This window comes from Vespula vulgaris, chromosome 7, assembly GCF_905475345.1.
Source record: "Vespula vulgaris chromosome 7, iyVesVulg1.1, whole genome shotgun sequence".
NCBI lineage: Eukaryota > Metazoa > Arthropoda > Insecta > Hymenoptera > Vespidae > Vespula > Vespula vulgaris.
The window spans coordinates 1,009,992-1,024,883 of NC_066592.1; the positions used below are offsets into that span (position 1 = coordinate 1,009,992).

The 14,892-nt window shown below is 40.1% G+C and overlaps 1 protein-coding gene across 4 annotated transcripts in view; it reads left to right on the forward strand.

Annotated features, from left to right (window-relative positions):
- Positions 1–14,892, forward strand: part of LOC127065129 (semaphorin-2A-like) — a 334,076-nt gene that overhangs the window by 101,253 nt on the left and 217,931 nt on the right. The window contains exon 2 of one of the 4 annotated variants that reach the window (XM_050997065.1): positions 14,840–14,892. The exons of the other annotated variants lie outside the window; for them this stretch is intronic. Coding sequence (XP_050853022.1) covers positions 14,875–14,892 — 18 coding nt within the window. The 5' untranslated portion in view covers positions 14,840–14,874. The remainder of the gene's footprint in view (positions 1–14,839) is intronic. 4 annotated transcript variants of the gene reach the window in all.

The following is a 14,892-nucleotide window of genomic DNA, read 5'->3' on the forward strand; positions in this document are numbered from 1 at the left end:
TATCTGAATTTGTCTGCTTCTGAAATTTCTTCGTTTTTCTCAAAGAAAGAAAATATTGGAAATTTTGTCCTTTTTTATATCTTCCCATAGTATTTGTACACTCATTAAAGGAATCGTCTGACTAACGTAATTCCAAACTTTGCCGATAAAATGTTTACCGATCAAATACAAAAGACAGACTAGGATGGATGTGATTTTTGTGAACACTTTGGAACATACACATACGCACACAAACATACATACACATATAACAGAATCTCATATTATGCGATTACGTTTCTCTGAGCTTTGAGAAAGGAAAAGCGTTTCTGATTTCCGTACGTTGCCGTTTGACGACACGGTTTGCTTGGTAAATGGTCAAACACAGATAGATGGAGAGATAGATAAATAGATAGATATACAGATAGACAGACAGAGATGCAGAGAGAGAGAGAGAGAATGGAAGGAGAAGATGGGATGCTGGCGTTGATTCGCATTCACCACGACGCACATATTCCGATGCATATCCGTAACGGAATTATGGCACGCTTTAATCTTGCAAAGCGTGTAGGTATATCGTGCGGACGCGTTTAACATGAGCTTGCGCTTTGGAATAAATTTCTAGTCTCAACCGTGGGAAATAGAGATATAGAGAAAGAATGAGAAAGAAAGAAGATAAATAGATAGATATGTAGAGAGAGAGAGAGAGAGAGAGAGAGAAAGAAAGAAGGCTACTGGTTTTAAGTAATCCAAGCGTGAGCGTTGCGTATCTTGCCGTAATTTTTGTGAGCTTCATGAATTAACCGTGCCGTGGAAGAAAGAGAAAGAGAAGGCTAGAAAGAGAAAGAGAGAGAGAGAGAGAGAGAAAAAATCGCATCCTTTTCGACTAATGAGCAAACAATGGCTCGTTGAGCATATTCGCGTGCGCGGGTGTATGTGTGTACGAATGCGCATGTGTATATATGTATGGAAGGAAAAAATAAAACAAGGACGGAGAATATATCCCACTCGCGTGGATTCGGAAATGTTATTGTAGAATTTTTTCAAATCTGCTTATTTTCACAGAGAGCAGTCTCGACTGCCTACCTACGAAGAAGAATGAAAGAAAGAAAGATAGAGAGAGAGAGAGAGAGAGAGAGAGAGAGAGAGAGAGAGAAAGAGAGAATGAAAGAAAGAAAGGAAAGGAAAGAAACAAGAGGAAAATTTCTTTTGTCCGTAACGTTGACACGTTCACATGTTCGTCTCAAAAAGAGTAGTTCTTCAATTTTGCAATAGCTCGTTCGCGAAAAGAAAAGGAGGTCACTAAGGTGAAAGTTAAAAATGGGAACGCGCGGCTATGATGTATGAAATAGGAGAATAGTGCGATAAATTATAATCAGTCTTGTTGAAATCTAAAGATTAGAAAGAAGGGAAATTTATATGAGAGTTTCGGCTCGTTCGTAAAATGATGATCGATGTTAGCTCGATCGATCGTAGAGCACACGACTCTATACTAGTTTCACTAATACGAACTCCGTATAACTGTCTTGTTGACGTTCGTTTTCTCAAAAGGCGGGAGGACTCGGTCCAAGCTTTATTCCATTTTCTAGTAGATACGCCATTCGATATACGACGAAGTAGATAGAAAATATCATGGAAAGTGAGAGAGAAAGAGAGAAAGAGAGAGAGAGAAGGAGGAGGAGAAGAAGAAAACGAAATAACCATCGAGAAATCGAATAAAAAGATAGAAAGAAATAGAAGGGAAAAGAATGAAGAAGGTGGAAAAGCATCTTAGCCGCGAGGACGATGGTTGTCTCCTTGGTATGAAAAGATACAAGGCAAGGAGGAGAGGAAAAGGGAGAAGGGAAAGGATGAAGGGTATAGGAAAGACGAAGAAGAGGACGAAGAAGAGGAAGAAGAAGAAGAAGAAGAGATTATGTTATGTTATCGCGACAGGGAGTTCATAAAACGTTGTCTAGCTGTTGGCAGATAGTTGACCGAGGTCGTTCCTTTATATTAGGCCCATAAAAGCAGCCAGCCAGAGAGTTTATACGGCGTCGATCGCCAAGCCATCGACCATCCACCGTTACCACCCTCTTCATTCCACTATCAGCTACCCCCTCGATCCTCTCTTCCTCCTCGTTTTCCTCGGCCCGTTGTCGTCGACGCTTTTACGCCAACGGCAAAGGAGTAGGGGAATGCGATTAATGGTTTCCCGCTTGCTAACGGAATGATTTGTCGTCCTTTTCGATGGCCACTCGACGAGAGCCACCGTTTTATCCTCCCCCTCGGAAAACGGAAAACGTCCTTTTCCATACGATTCAGACATGTTCGATGACCACACGTATCCGTAATCCATGAGTATTGTCCGATCGTCGTGATAGGTGATTGATCTTTACTACTCGATTATAAGAACCTTTGTTAGATTTTTAATGAGGTGGTTGGATCGAAAAATAATTAGGATGAAATTTTCTTTAGGAAAATAAGAAATAGTAGATATCTAGAAAGGATCGTAACGAATTTGAATATACCATAGAAATAAAAGATCGTCATCGAAAGGGAGAGGACACAGAAAGTTGTAATGCATAAAAAGGAAAAAGAAATGGAAGACGAAGTAGGTAGAACGATGAATAAGTTTCTGGAAGTAGGTAAGGGTGGCAAAATAGCGTGCTTTGTGCGTCGAGTGAGACGGCAGTCTTTATGGCTCCGCTCGGCCATAACGACGCCCATTGCATTGTGCTTCAATGTAAAGCACCCACCGTTGCTGGTGGCCCGGGTCTTGGCACAGAGGAGGACCTTCTGAAAAAGAGAGGAGAAAGAGAAAGAAAGTGGGAGAGACAGAGAGAGAGAGAGAGAGAAAAGGAGAAACGATGAAAAAAAAAGACCGAATGAAAGAAACAGAGTTTTTCTATCCTTGCTCTTCCTTCCATTTGCTTTTCTTTTTTCTCTTTCTCTTTCATTCGCTTATTTCTCGTCATTCTTCCTTCCCTCATAATGCACAGAACGATAAAAGAAACAAATGTTAACCACCAAGTAGTTATCCTTTTTAAGAACGACATTGCCCCGACGCAATGCAGACGATCCTTGTTTCTTTCGAGTGGAGTCGAAGAAAGTCCAGTGTTACGTGCAAACCTACACGTATTTTTACATCGTAGAAACCATTTTCGTAATAGCTATCGTCGTCTCGTGAATTCCTTTGAAATTCAGTGGATGATATTAGGTATGTATATTATCAGTCAACTATATACCGTGCATTACTTGCTTCGTTAGTTTGCCAAGTGGCATTGTATTTGAACCGTTTGTCTCGTTACTTTCTGTAAAAGGGAACGAAATTTCAAATCTCCCGTAAGTATACAATTTTTATCGCTTTGTTCGTAATATGCTATTTTGCGCTACGTTAAAGTAATAATGAGAACGTATGTGTTTCACGTGTCATCTCGTATGCATTTTTATTCTTTACCAAAAAAAAGAAAAAAGGAGAGTTTACGAACACGCGTTTGCATTAATGCGTTTCGAAAAAAGCTCACATTGATTGGTCGTTATTCATAATTTTATATCATTCATTCCGCAATCGTCGAACAAATTTTTTCGTCATCCATCAAAATGTAATCTGGTGTTAGGTATGTATATTCGGAACGTGAAATAGCTCGATTACCAGTGTTTATTGGTTTTCTCGGTGAAATACAAAAACTTGTGTATTTCGAGCGTGAATCATAAAGAACCTCGTAGAAAATATCATACGTTTTGTTAATTAAGAATCAGAAAGAGATGCAATAGATTGCGTTGATTAAACCACTCGTACGTTAATCGCTTTCTAGTAGTACGTTAATTTCGCAGAACATTTATTAGTTCCTGTATGGAAATTCAGGAACAAATGTTGCCGAGTTTTTGTCATTTCAGAGATCCCAAATATTGCGGTTGATTACAAATAATATAACAAACAGCGTGATTGTAAAAGCATGGTTACGGATAGAGAAATAGAGAGAAAGAGAGAGAGAGAGAGAGAGAGAGGGAAAGAGGTAGCAGGAGGTCGGAGGAAGTTATGATTTTGATCGTTATGATTGCGTAGCATAGCTCGTTTCTGTTCTGGCAGGACGAGTTTACCTCCTGCCGCGTGTCATCCGTTTCCAACCGTGAATTTCTACTTCGTCCTCATCCTCTTTCTCTATCTATCTTTTGCTACTCTCCTCCAGATGAAACAGAACGACGACTCAAACATTTGCTCCTGTGTAGTCCCGCTCATCCGCTCGACGCAAATCGATTCCGCGTGGTTTCATTAAGCCTCAAAATTGAAATCTCCGAGTTCGCTTCAAGACTTACAGATATTCTCTCATTTTAGAAATTTCCGCGGTCGGTGTTTCATTAACGCCATCGAAGCGTACCTCATAAACCCTGTTTATTCAATATTTCTCGCGTTGAAAAATATATTGTATATTTAATTTGTTTTTCGAAACTAATAGAACAATCGAAATGCAATAAAACAAATATTTTATTCGTGTTGCTCGTATTTTATACGCATATGTATATATACACACACATACACACACACACACACACACACACACATATATATATATATCTGTGTGTGCGCGTATGTGAAGAAAACAAATATTTTATTCGTGTTGCTTTATACATATATGTATATATATATATATATATATGTGTGTGTGTGTGTGTGTGTGTGTGTGTATGTATATGAAGAAAAGAAGAGAAAAGAGAAAAAAAACTTACGTTTGTTTAACTTGGCAGGCCAAACTCAATTATGGTTGACCAGAAAAACAAGCCGCGTTTACCAACGCGACCGGTCTAGGAAAAAGGTACCTACAACACTTTTTTCCTTCCAAACAAATAAGATTTCTAGTGCGGGCAAGTACGCTCGAGAGCGTCCGCATGCCGACGGTAAATCAGAAAAGGAAGCAAACAAACGGAAGGAAGAAAGGAAGTCGCTTTTTACGGCCGTCTCGACGCGTTTAATCGCAGCCACTTCGGAAGGGCCGACCCTACGTAGGGAAAGAGAGAGGAGCCTCCACTTGTATGTATGTAGGATCGCTGGACGATAATAGAGCCGGATGACGCGTCGGTGTTTTTGGAAGCACGAAGAGTGAGAGGGAGAGAAGTAGGAGGAGAAGGAGGTGGAGGAGGGCGAGGAGGAGGAGGAGGAGGAGGAGGAAGAGGGAATGGACTGGAGTGCGAATTATTACCGCTTCCTCGACCACCTGATTTACATTTATTGCATCGCTTACGTAATGGCCGCCGCTTTATCTTCCGTTATTCCAACTAATTATCCTCTCATTCTCATGAAATACGGCGAACGTACGTTCGCGAGAGATGAACACGCGAGACTATCACCGAAACTTTTTATCGGCGAATTTATGAAGAGAAAAGAAAAGAAAGCTTGTTAATTGTCGTTCGATGGTAGAAGTAAAAAAGAAGAAAAAGAAAAAAGAAAAAGAAAGGACAAGAAAGAAAGCAAGTTCTCGTTCGAAAAATTTATTCCCGATAAATTTTCCTTTATCTGAAAACCAAAAAAAAAATTAAAAAAAAAAAAAGGAGACGGAAAAACGTGTTTTCTTGTAACAATATATTTCGAAAAGTTAATTTAACATCGTTCATTCCCAACATCCAGTTTTACTCATAACATGAGATCGTCGAGATAGATCGGTTCTGTCTCTGATTCTCTATGTCTCTTTTGATACATTTAACGTTGCGGATAACCACGCCATCAATCATCTCTCTTCGGGATTCGTAACGGGAAATCAATCACGGTAGCGAAATAGATAACATATAATGTTATATGTTTGTATACGATTCGGTAGTATAGACGTCCAGATATTTTAAGAGAGACAGAGAATTCGAGGACGAAGAGAAGAGACTGGTACTCTCGAATGTTGGAGATAATTATCTGCAGTCGGCAAGCTAATTAAGTTTAGATCAAGAACGAACGGACCAGGAGGACTTGGAGACTACGTAATCAGAACTCCGGTATAATCCCATTCTCGATAGATGCAGTTTCTCTCGACCAGTTCAAATCTCTCTCTGTCTCTCTCTCTCTCTCTCTCTCTCTCTCTCTCTCTCTCTCTCTCTCTCTCTCTCTCTGTCTGTCTCTCTCACACACACACACTTTTCCGACTTCTCAGAAACTCTTTAGAATTTTCCGTTCTGTTTCGAATTTCTATATAAGTTTAATCGGCTTCGTCCGTTAGTATTGTTTCTTTCACCGATACGTCTTCCTTCTTTCTTTTTACTTCACTTATCATTTTCTTTCGACGTCGTTATACTTTTTCAAAGGGAACGTAGTCGTGAAAAAAAAAAGAAGGAAGAAAGATTTAAGAGGTAACGAAGCATCAGTTCGTTCTCGTTCCTTTTCTTCGAAGAAATCCTTTAATTATAACGTTAATGTAGAAGACTAGTTTCTCCAATCGTGAAACACAATATCCGGTTGAGAGGAAGGACGATCCCATATAAATTCTACTGCCTCTCAACGTATCTCGATCCATCGAAAACGATGTAGAAACGGTCTCTCGTAAGTGGAAGAAAAATGGACAGAACTAATGTAAGTAGGTACGTTCGACACGCTCGATCGATCGATGGAGAACGGGTGGTGATGCTACCGTAAACGATTTTACGATTCGTTTCTACTATCCACGATGGTGCACCACGTCAAATACCACGTCGTAAAGGAAAAGAGAATGGAGTCGATTCTTCGGTTTATCTTAACGAACGAAAATGTCTTCTTAATTGACGAGAACTTAATTCTCAAACTGTAATTAAATTTAAACGGATACAAAAAAAAATGCTTACCTCGAAGGAAACAAAAAAACGACAATTTTGGTGATAAAAAGAAAGAAAGATTCAATTAGGCTTAGGTAAGATATATATCTCAATGAGTTTTCTTTTCTGCTTTCATTTTTTCTTTTTTTTATTCTAAGTTTATCTCAGTTGCCTGTCTCAGGATTCGGCTTAATCTGAGATAATCAAGAAAAAAGAGAAAGAAAATCGGCTCTCTCTCTCTCTCTCTCTCTCTCTCTCTCTCTCTCTCTTTCTCACGCTCGTTTCTATTAGAGACAAAGAAAGTCGGATTGTATCGTCTTGAGTGTGAGAGAAAGCGAACATTTCGAGGAAAGAATGAAAAATAAGTCCTGAGGGGTCGGAGACAAAATGGCTCATTGGCCACGCGTTCGCCTAACTGCGTTACTCGTGGCAGGACCATTTCTCCTCTTTCCGAGTCAAACTCGGAGAAAGAAAGAAAGAAGTCGAGGCTGGGATTGCGAGCCAGCAATCACCAAGGGAAGGAGGAAGAATGGTCTTCTGCGATAGTGAACGAGAAAAAGAGTGAGAGAAAGAGAAAGAGAGCGAGCGAACGAGCAAAGCCAAAAAAAGAAAAAAATATCCGAACGGTTCACCATCCTTTAGCCGCGGGCCCGGGAAATTGAATAGTGCCTGCGAAATTGAAAGAGGAAATTCGGGGCGTTTTCTGGACTAGCTTTTTTCTTACCGGGACAGGCGGGTCCAAATTTTATTCTTGGTCCCTTCTCTCTCCCTCTCTTCCTCTCTCTCTCTCTTCCTCACACACACACACAAACACACACACGCGTATATACACCCTCTTATCTTTTCTCGAAATTCTTCGTATGATAGATAGAAAAGAGAAAAAAAAGTAGACCCTTAAAAAACACGCTCGATTTGATCTTATCTCATCAGGGATATAGAAAGGGTTTGATTTTCGCGTACGATTTAGTTCGAATCCCAAAGATAGTCAAAGTCAGCCCAGAATTTTCCACTCGTTTTCAACTCCGGAGCTCGGTATTACGGGAGTACGATAATTGATTAAGACTACTTCATCGAATCATCGAATCGAAGATAGAATGGAAAGGGAAAGAGAGACGAGAGGCTAGAAACAGGGTACCTTAATGAAATTAGCACTTGCCTACCAGCCAGAATCGACGCAGGAATCTCGGTCTTTAATCAGACTTTTCTCCGCTTCTCCCTTTTCCCTTTTTCTTTCTCCTTTTTTTTACTTCCTTCCTTCCTTTCTTTCTGTCTTTCTTTCTATCTTCTCATTTTTCTTTCTTCATTTTTTTCTTTCCTTTTTTTTTTATTCGAACTCTGCGTTTTATTGCAAATCGACGTTTAGAGCTCGCACTAAAAGGTCGAAAAGTTCTCTACTCTCGTCGACTTCCAATCTGAAGGGTTCCAGTCCTTTCAGAAAGGGAATGGAGAAAAAGTGAGAGAGAGAGAGAGAGAGAGAGAGAGAGAGAGAGAGAAGCAGAGAAGGAGAGAAGGAGAAGGGGAACGCGACGCTCCGGGTAAAGTAAAGTAAATAATGATTAGGGCGATTTGTATTTTTACGTCGTGCCTGATTTCCGCTGAGTAAATATTGCGAGTTTTCTTAAGATCCCTGGGTACTTCCATCCCCTCCCCTCTTCTTTACTCCCCCTCATCGACCTACTCTCTCTCTCACTCTCTCTCTCTCTCTCTCTCTCTCTCTCTCTCCATCTTCTATCTCTGTCTTTCTCTATCTCACTCTACTTTTTACCTCTTCGCTTTTCTTCTTTCACAACCCTCGCAAGATCTGCCGCTGACTTTTCGTTTCCTCGAACGAGAGAAACTTTACTCGCGATAGGATGGAAACTCCAAGTGTGATAGTGTGAGTCTTATTACGAATTGGAGTCCTGCAGACGAACGTTTATGAGGTCGTTTCTCAATAATGAAACGTTTCTTTCATTCGATAGTATCTCGCCATTTAAAGCGTATCCCTCTTCTTTCTATTTTTGTATTCGCAAGATCTTTGATAATTTTCGAAGTGTACAGTATCTCTGAAAAATTTTGACCAAATCATGTGAACAAGATAGAGAGAAAGAGGGAGAGAGAAGAAGAGAGAATACACTGTTCTCCAACGTCGATTGATTTCGGCATGGCTCTTTCTTGTACAAGTGATTCCACTCGAACGACCACACCACGTCGAAAGCACCTCTACCAACCATTTTATGAGCGTGTAAACCGGAAAAGCTCGATAAAAAAGAGAGAGAAAGAGAGGTACAGATAGAGAGAGACAAAGAGAGAGAGAGAGAGAGAGAGAGAAAACAACAGAGCAGTACATCGAAACAGCAACGATTTACAATACCGTACAGCATCCAGTCTGGACCAACTCGACGAGTGTGTCTACCTTTACTCCGCTTTGCTCGGTCGATTCGTTTGGATGCCGCAGCTCGTTGAGAATTTTGTATACGTGTACTCTTCTTGTATACATGCATCTATGTACGTATGTGAAATAGAGAGAAAGAGAGAGAGAGAGAGAGAGAGAGAGAGAAGGAGAGAAGGAGAGGGTATGCGATTAGCTCCACTTCAGCATCCTGAAGGATCCCGTAAACGAGTTCGTACGTTCGCAATAACGAATGCCTTCCCTAAACGGATTATTCGCGCTCAAATACGCGGAAATTAAGCGATCATTTCGAACGAGCCTAACTGGTGATCGTACTCTCTTTCTCCATCTATCTCTCTCTCTCTCTCTCTCTCTCTCTCTCTCTCTCCCTCTTTCTCTTTCTGTTTATCCATTTATCTATCTCTCGTTCTTCTGCATAAATTAACGAATCGTTGTTAGATTTCTAGGCGAATGAACCGATAAATTTATTTTTTGTATTATAAAATTTATAATAATCGTTTTGAATATAAATCACGTTGTAATATTACATTGGTCGCATTATCTGTCTTTTTCCGTTTTTTAGTTTCATCGAGATAAAGAAGAAAGCTTTACTTGATCAGCGTAATCGTTTAATCAAGTCACGTTAAATCAGGATTTCGGATCTTTCCTTAATGTCCACCGGCATTGGTCGTATCGTAATTTCCCGGTGCCATTTTCCACCTTTATTCGAAGTTTTCGGTTGCGCCAACTTGGCGAGCTACAAATTAGACGGTAAATGGTGCGAAACGGTCTCGTAGTAACGATATAACGAAACGAATGAGAGAGTATCGTTGTTAGGTATTACGAAGTTGTACGAACACGACTACTGTATCGCCGTTCGTAAAGTACGATTTTACCAAAGAAAAAGGGAATAAAAGATAACGAGAAACTCGGAGATGATGAAAAAGAAGAGAAAAGGAGATAAACGGCTAAACGAAATAAGGAAGAAAAGGTTTTAGAAAACGGATGAGTTGGAATGGAAGAAAAGAAGAGTACCAATAAAGTAGAAGGACGAATCGGAAGTGAAGAGAAAAAGAAGAAAAATGGGTCGACGAACTCAAATAGAAGAAAAAGTCCGAGTGGACGACGAATCGTGAGAGAATAAGGAAAAGAGAATATATAGATATACACATACAGGGAAACGGAGTTAAAGAAGGAGGAAAAGGAGGTGAAGGAGGTGGAGGAGGAGGTGGAGGTAGAGATGGAGATGGAGGTGGAGGAGTGGAGAGGGTAACAAAAGGAAAAGAGAAGAAAGAGGTTGGGGGTGGTAGAGTGAACGCTCGAGTTTCGTTGCGAACGCGTTAACGGCTAACTCGAAGCAACGTTAAATTAAACAGAGGGGAGATAAGTTTGGACGTGTCGCTAACTTTCCTTCTTCCTACGAATCCCTCTCTTTCTCCCTCCCAACCCTCCTATCTTATCCTTTTCCACCGGTAATCTCGAACCGTGCCACTTATTCGAATATACACCAGTCTGATATATTACCGACGTGATCTTTTCTGAAAGCATAGCAGATATAGTCTCGTTATAGAAACTGCTCGTCGACCGATTTATTTGGATGCTCGAAGAAAAAAATAATAAAAGAGATAAAGATATTCTCGTTCATTCACTCTTTTATAAAATATTGCAGAATAAAAAATGAATTGTTCCATTCTTTTACTTTTATTTTCAATCGACGTGGTTTATATATATATATACAGCTCTCAAACAAAAACAAAGAAACGATGTCCCAGTTGATTATGAATAAGATAGCTCTTTAATGTCTCTGTATCTTTCATTATAAAACGATCGGTGAACGAAAAAAAAGAGCAAAGATCTATATGAAAACGCGCTTTTCAATTCGAAAGATCAAAAATATCCATTCTTGTTAAAGTTCACAAGACATCATATTTTCGAGGAGAAACGAAAGAAGAGGAGTTTGCTTGATGAAGGACGAGGGGGGAACGGAGAGAGAAAGGGGAGAAGTGGTGAGGGTAATCGTAGGCCGGGAAGAGCCTCCGTATTTTATCTAAATGATGTCAAAGGGGAACTACCACTCGGAGATCGGGTCGTGCCCTTAGCATCTACCAGCCCGTTTCCATCTCCAGCTTCTTACCAGTTCCTCCATCAACTCTCTACCAACTCAGTCTCCATTCTCTTTTCGTCTCTCTCTCTCTCTCTCTCTCTCTCTCTCTCTCCCTCTTTCACCCTGTCTTCTATCTCGTTCGTCAGTCTGTCTTCCTTCTCTATCTCTATGCTCGGTACCTTATATTTCTTCTCTCTTATTCTTTTTCTGATGTTTCAAACCCTCTACATACTATTTGCATGTCGTTCTATCTCCGCCTAACTTTTTCTATACGTAACTACATTTATTCGTTTCCTCGTTTCTTCTCCTTTTAACCGTTAAGTTTTCTTTTACATTTTCTCTCTCTCTCTCTCTCTCTCTCTCTTTCACTCTATTTCTTTCCAAGTTTTGCTTATTTTATTCCTTAATGTAGAAGCACAGTATACCCTTACATTTAATAGCGTAAAGGTCTAACTCCATAATATCAGCCCTTCCGTCGTCCTCTCTCTCTCTCTCTCTCTCTCTCTCTCTCTCTCTCTTTCTTTATTTTCGTTACTTTATACGTTTATATGCGTCTCTTTCTCTTTTTCTTCTCCAACCCTTCGGCATTTCGGTCGTGGTAAACGCGGCGTTGAAAAAGGCTCGCGTACGTTACCAGGCCAAGGTGAGAATCGAGAAGGCATCGCTAATGGAGGGTCGATGTAGGTGCATCGTAAAATTTTACGACTCTTAAGCCATTCTCGTATGTCCGTATATACGCCGTTCGGCGTGTGCACGAACCGTCCCTTTTCTACTTTCCACTCACTTCCCTCTTTCTCTCTCTCTCTCTCTTGTCCCTTTCCCCACAAATTTTTCCCCTTTCTCTCTTCGATCCCGATCTTCCGGATAAATTCTCGATTTTCCAGCTTTTACCTTCGATTTAAAAGGGCGACAACGGACGGACGACAAGAACGTACGAGTAGTTGGGATAAAAGCAAATTTTCTTTTTATATATATATATATATATATATAAAGATAGATAAATAGATAAATAGATAGATAGATAGATGTGAATTAAAAAGAAAAATTCGTGAAATCTATAATCATAAATTAGGTCAGTTAAAAAAGAAATTATAAAACTCCGAACATGTCGAAATGAACATATCGATCCTACGATAAATCGAAAATCCCAAGTAGAAAAAAATGTAAATATTTCGAACGCAAACGTCCCACGAGATTTGGTTGGACTAGGATATTCGCCGGCATTTTTAGCCTGACCAACCAAGCGAAACGAGCCGAACGTAGTAGGGCTTTCACGTTCGTTTATTTGCTTGTTTGTTTGTTAAATACACCACTTGGACGTGAAGTCGAGCGCGGTTAGTTGTTTGTCTTACTTTTAAGCACTCGTGATAATTATTCATCGTTGCTTTTATGCCTGGCCTTTGCTAGAAAATAATGACGAGACTTCACCCTCTCTCTCACTCTCATTCTCGTAGTACCCATTGACGTTGGTACTTGCCAGTCTCGATCCCTTTTCTACCACCCCTTATCCTGCTTCAGGAAGAATAAACTGCGAAAAGGATTCGTTCTCTTTCTCTCTCGCTAACTTGCTTACACTCACGTACACGTACACGCACACCCACGCGCAAACACATACACACTCGCTTTTTCTTCCTTCAGTTATATTCCACATTGAAGCGTTTGAATACACTTAGCCTCTCTCTTTCTCACGATTTTTGTTTCTCCTTTTCTCGTTCACGATCTCTTTCTCTTTTTATTTTATCTTACTCTCTTTCTTTCTTTCTTTCAACACGTGCGTTCTTTCAGCTACCGCAGCCAATACTCTTCGTGGCATTGTGGTCGTCAAACGACGTAATAACGATAAGAGTGTTCAAAACGAAAGAGAACCCTTGTCGCGTCAGTTTACTATTTCTTCTTCCTACTACACTCCTCTGTTTCAGTCCGCTTACTAGCTTGCTTGCTTGCTTGCTTACTCGAAAAATTGTGAAACGAGAAAGAGAGAGAATCTTATTCTTACTTGTTTTCCGTCTTTCCGTTTACCTTTTTCACTTCTTTTCTGCTGATATTCTCTGATAAGAAAGAGAAAAAGAAGAATAGAAAGACAAGAGATTCGTTAAATCGAGCTTTACAACTCTCGCGCTACATCGGCGGAAGAAACTTGCAAGCTCGTAGATCTCTCTTTCTCTCTTCTTATAGTTGACTTTTACGTTAAACGAAAAGAATTGTAAGAACTTTTTATTCCAGGAATATTTCGTTAAAATTTTCTACATATTTTTGTTTGGTGATATTTATATATTATATATATATATATATATATATATATATATATATATATATTATATATATATTTTTTTATCGTTAGAGATGACGAATCATCTTAAAAATATGTTGGAGAAATTCTTTTGATCATCTTCTTTAAAATCTGATTGGATGAAAAAAGATAAAGAAAAGATAAAGAAAAGACGAAAGCATCGAAAGACTAATTACGAGACACGAAAGAAAGATGATCCTTTTCGATGTAGACTCCATACCCTTTGAACGATCTAAACTTCTTTCACCTCTCTCCTTCTCTCTCTCTCTCTCTCTCTCTCCCTGTCTACTCGTTCATTTCGTCGCGTTGTTAAAGTTCCCGGATTTTGCTTTCAATGTCGCGGTTTAATTTCGGAAAACAAGACAGAACTTTCGTTTCGCGCGAGATCGAGCGGAAAGCATCTCGGACGAGGACGGTAGAAAATACGAAGAGAAGGAGGAAAGGGTGAAAGGTGAAGGGTGGTGGTAGAAAACGACGAGAAGGGGAAATGTTTGCGCTCTTCCACCCCTAAAACCTGAAAGGGTTCTCCTGTAGATTAGAGAGCCTGTGCTTGGACGAGTATCTCGGCCTTGGAAAGGGAAGATCACCTTTCTCTCTCTCTCTCTCTCTCTTTCTCTACCGTTCTCTATTAGGGCGCATCAACGAACCTTCTTCTACCCTTCCGCCAATGGACTAGCCTTTCTGACCCTTTCTGCTCCCTTTATCCGCACCGACGCTCGCCCGTCTACCTTTATCCTCGCACGCCGTCAAGATCTTCTCGATTACGTAACAAGACAATAGCAAACGCTTTTGTCGCCTCGAATACACTCTCCCTGACTCGGGACTATGAGAAATTCAACTCGATCGTTTGATCCTATCCGAATCTATTCTTCAACAAGATCGATAAATATGAAAACCGGGAAAACTGAAATTATTGATATCCCTTCGAATATCTATACGCGATGATAGATAGATTAATCGATAAGAGGAGTGTCCTTTCTGAAAACATATCTATCTCATTTGGGCGGTGTATTTGCACGGTCAAGTTTCATCCCTCAACAGCGTTATTTACTTTCTTGGAAAAGCCCGTCGTCATTCATCATAATAAAAGGTACTCGACGTGCCAGCATCCATTACTTATATCTCTACTATATTCCTATAGTACGTAGCACGCAAAGTTGAAGTTCACCCTCGAATAAGGTATAACGAACAAGATTCTGCATACTCGAGATGGAGCCCCGTTGAAAGCCTTTTGTACCACAACGGATGATTATTAAAGCCAACATTTCACGCGAATTAACGACTTAATTAAATTCATTCTTGGGTTTAGTCGTAATTAACCTTCTTTTCCTTTCCTTTGTTTCAGACGGTGAGTTACAGACGGTGATTACATACCCTTGGATGTTCTTTGAAAAATTA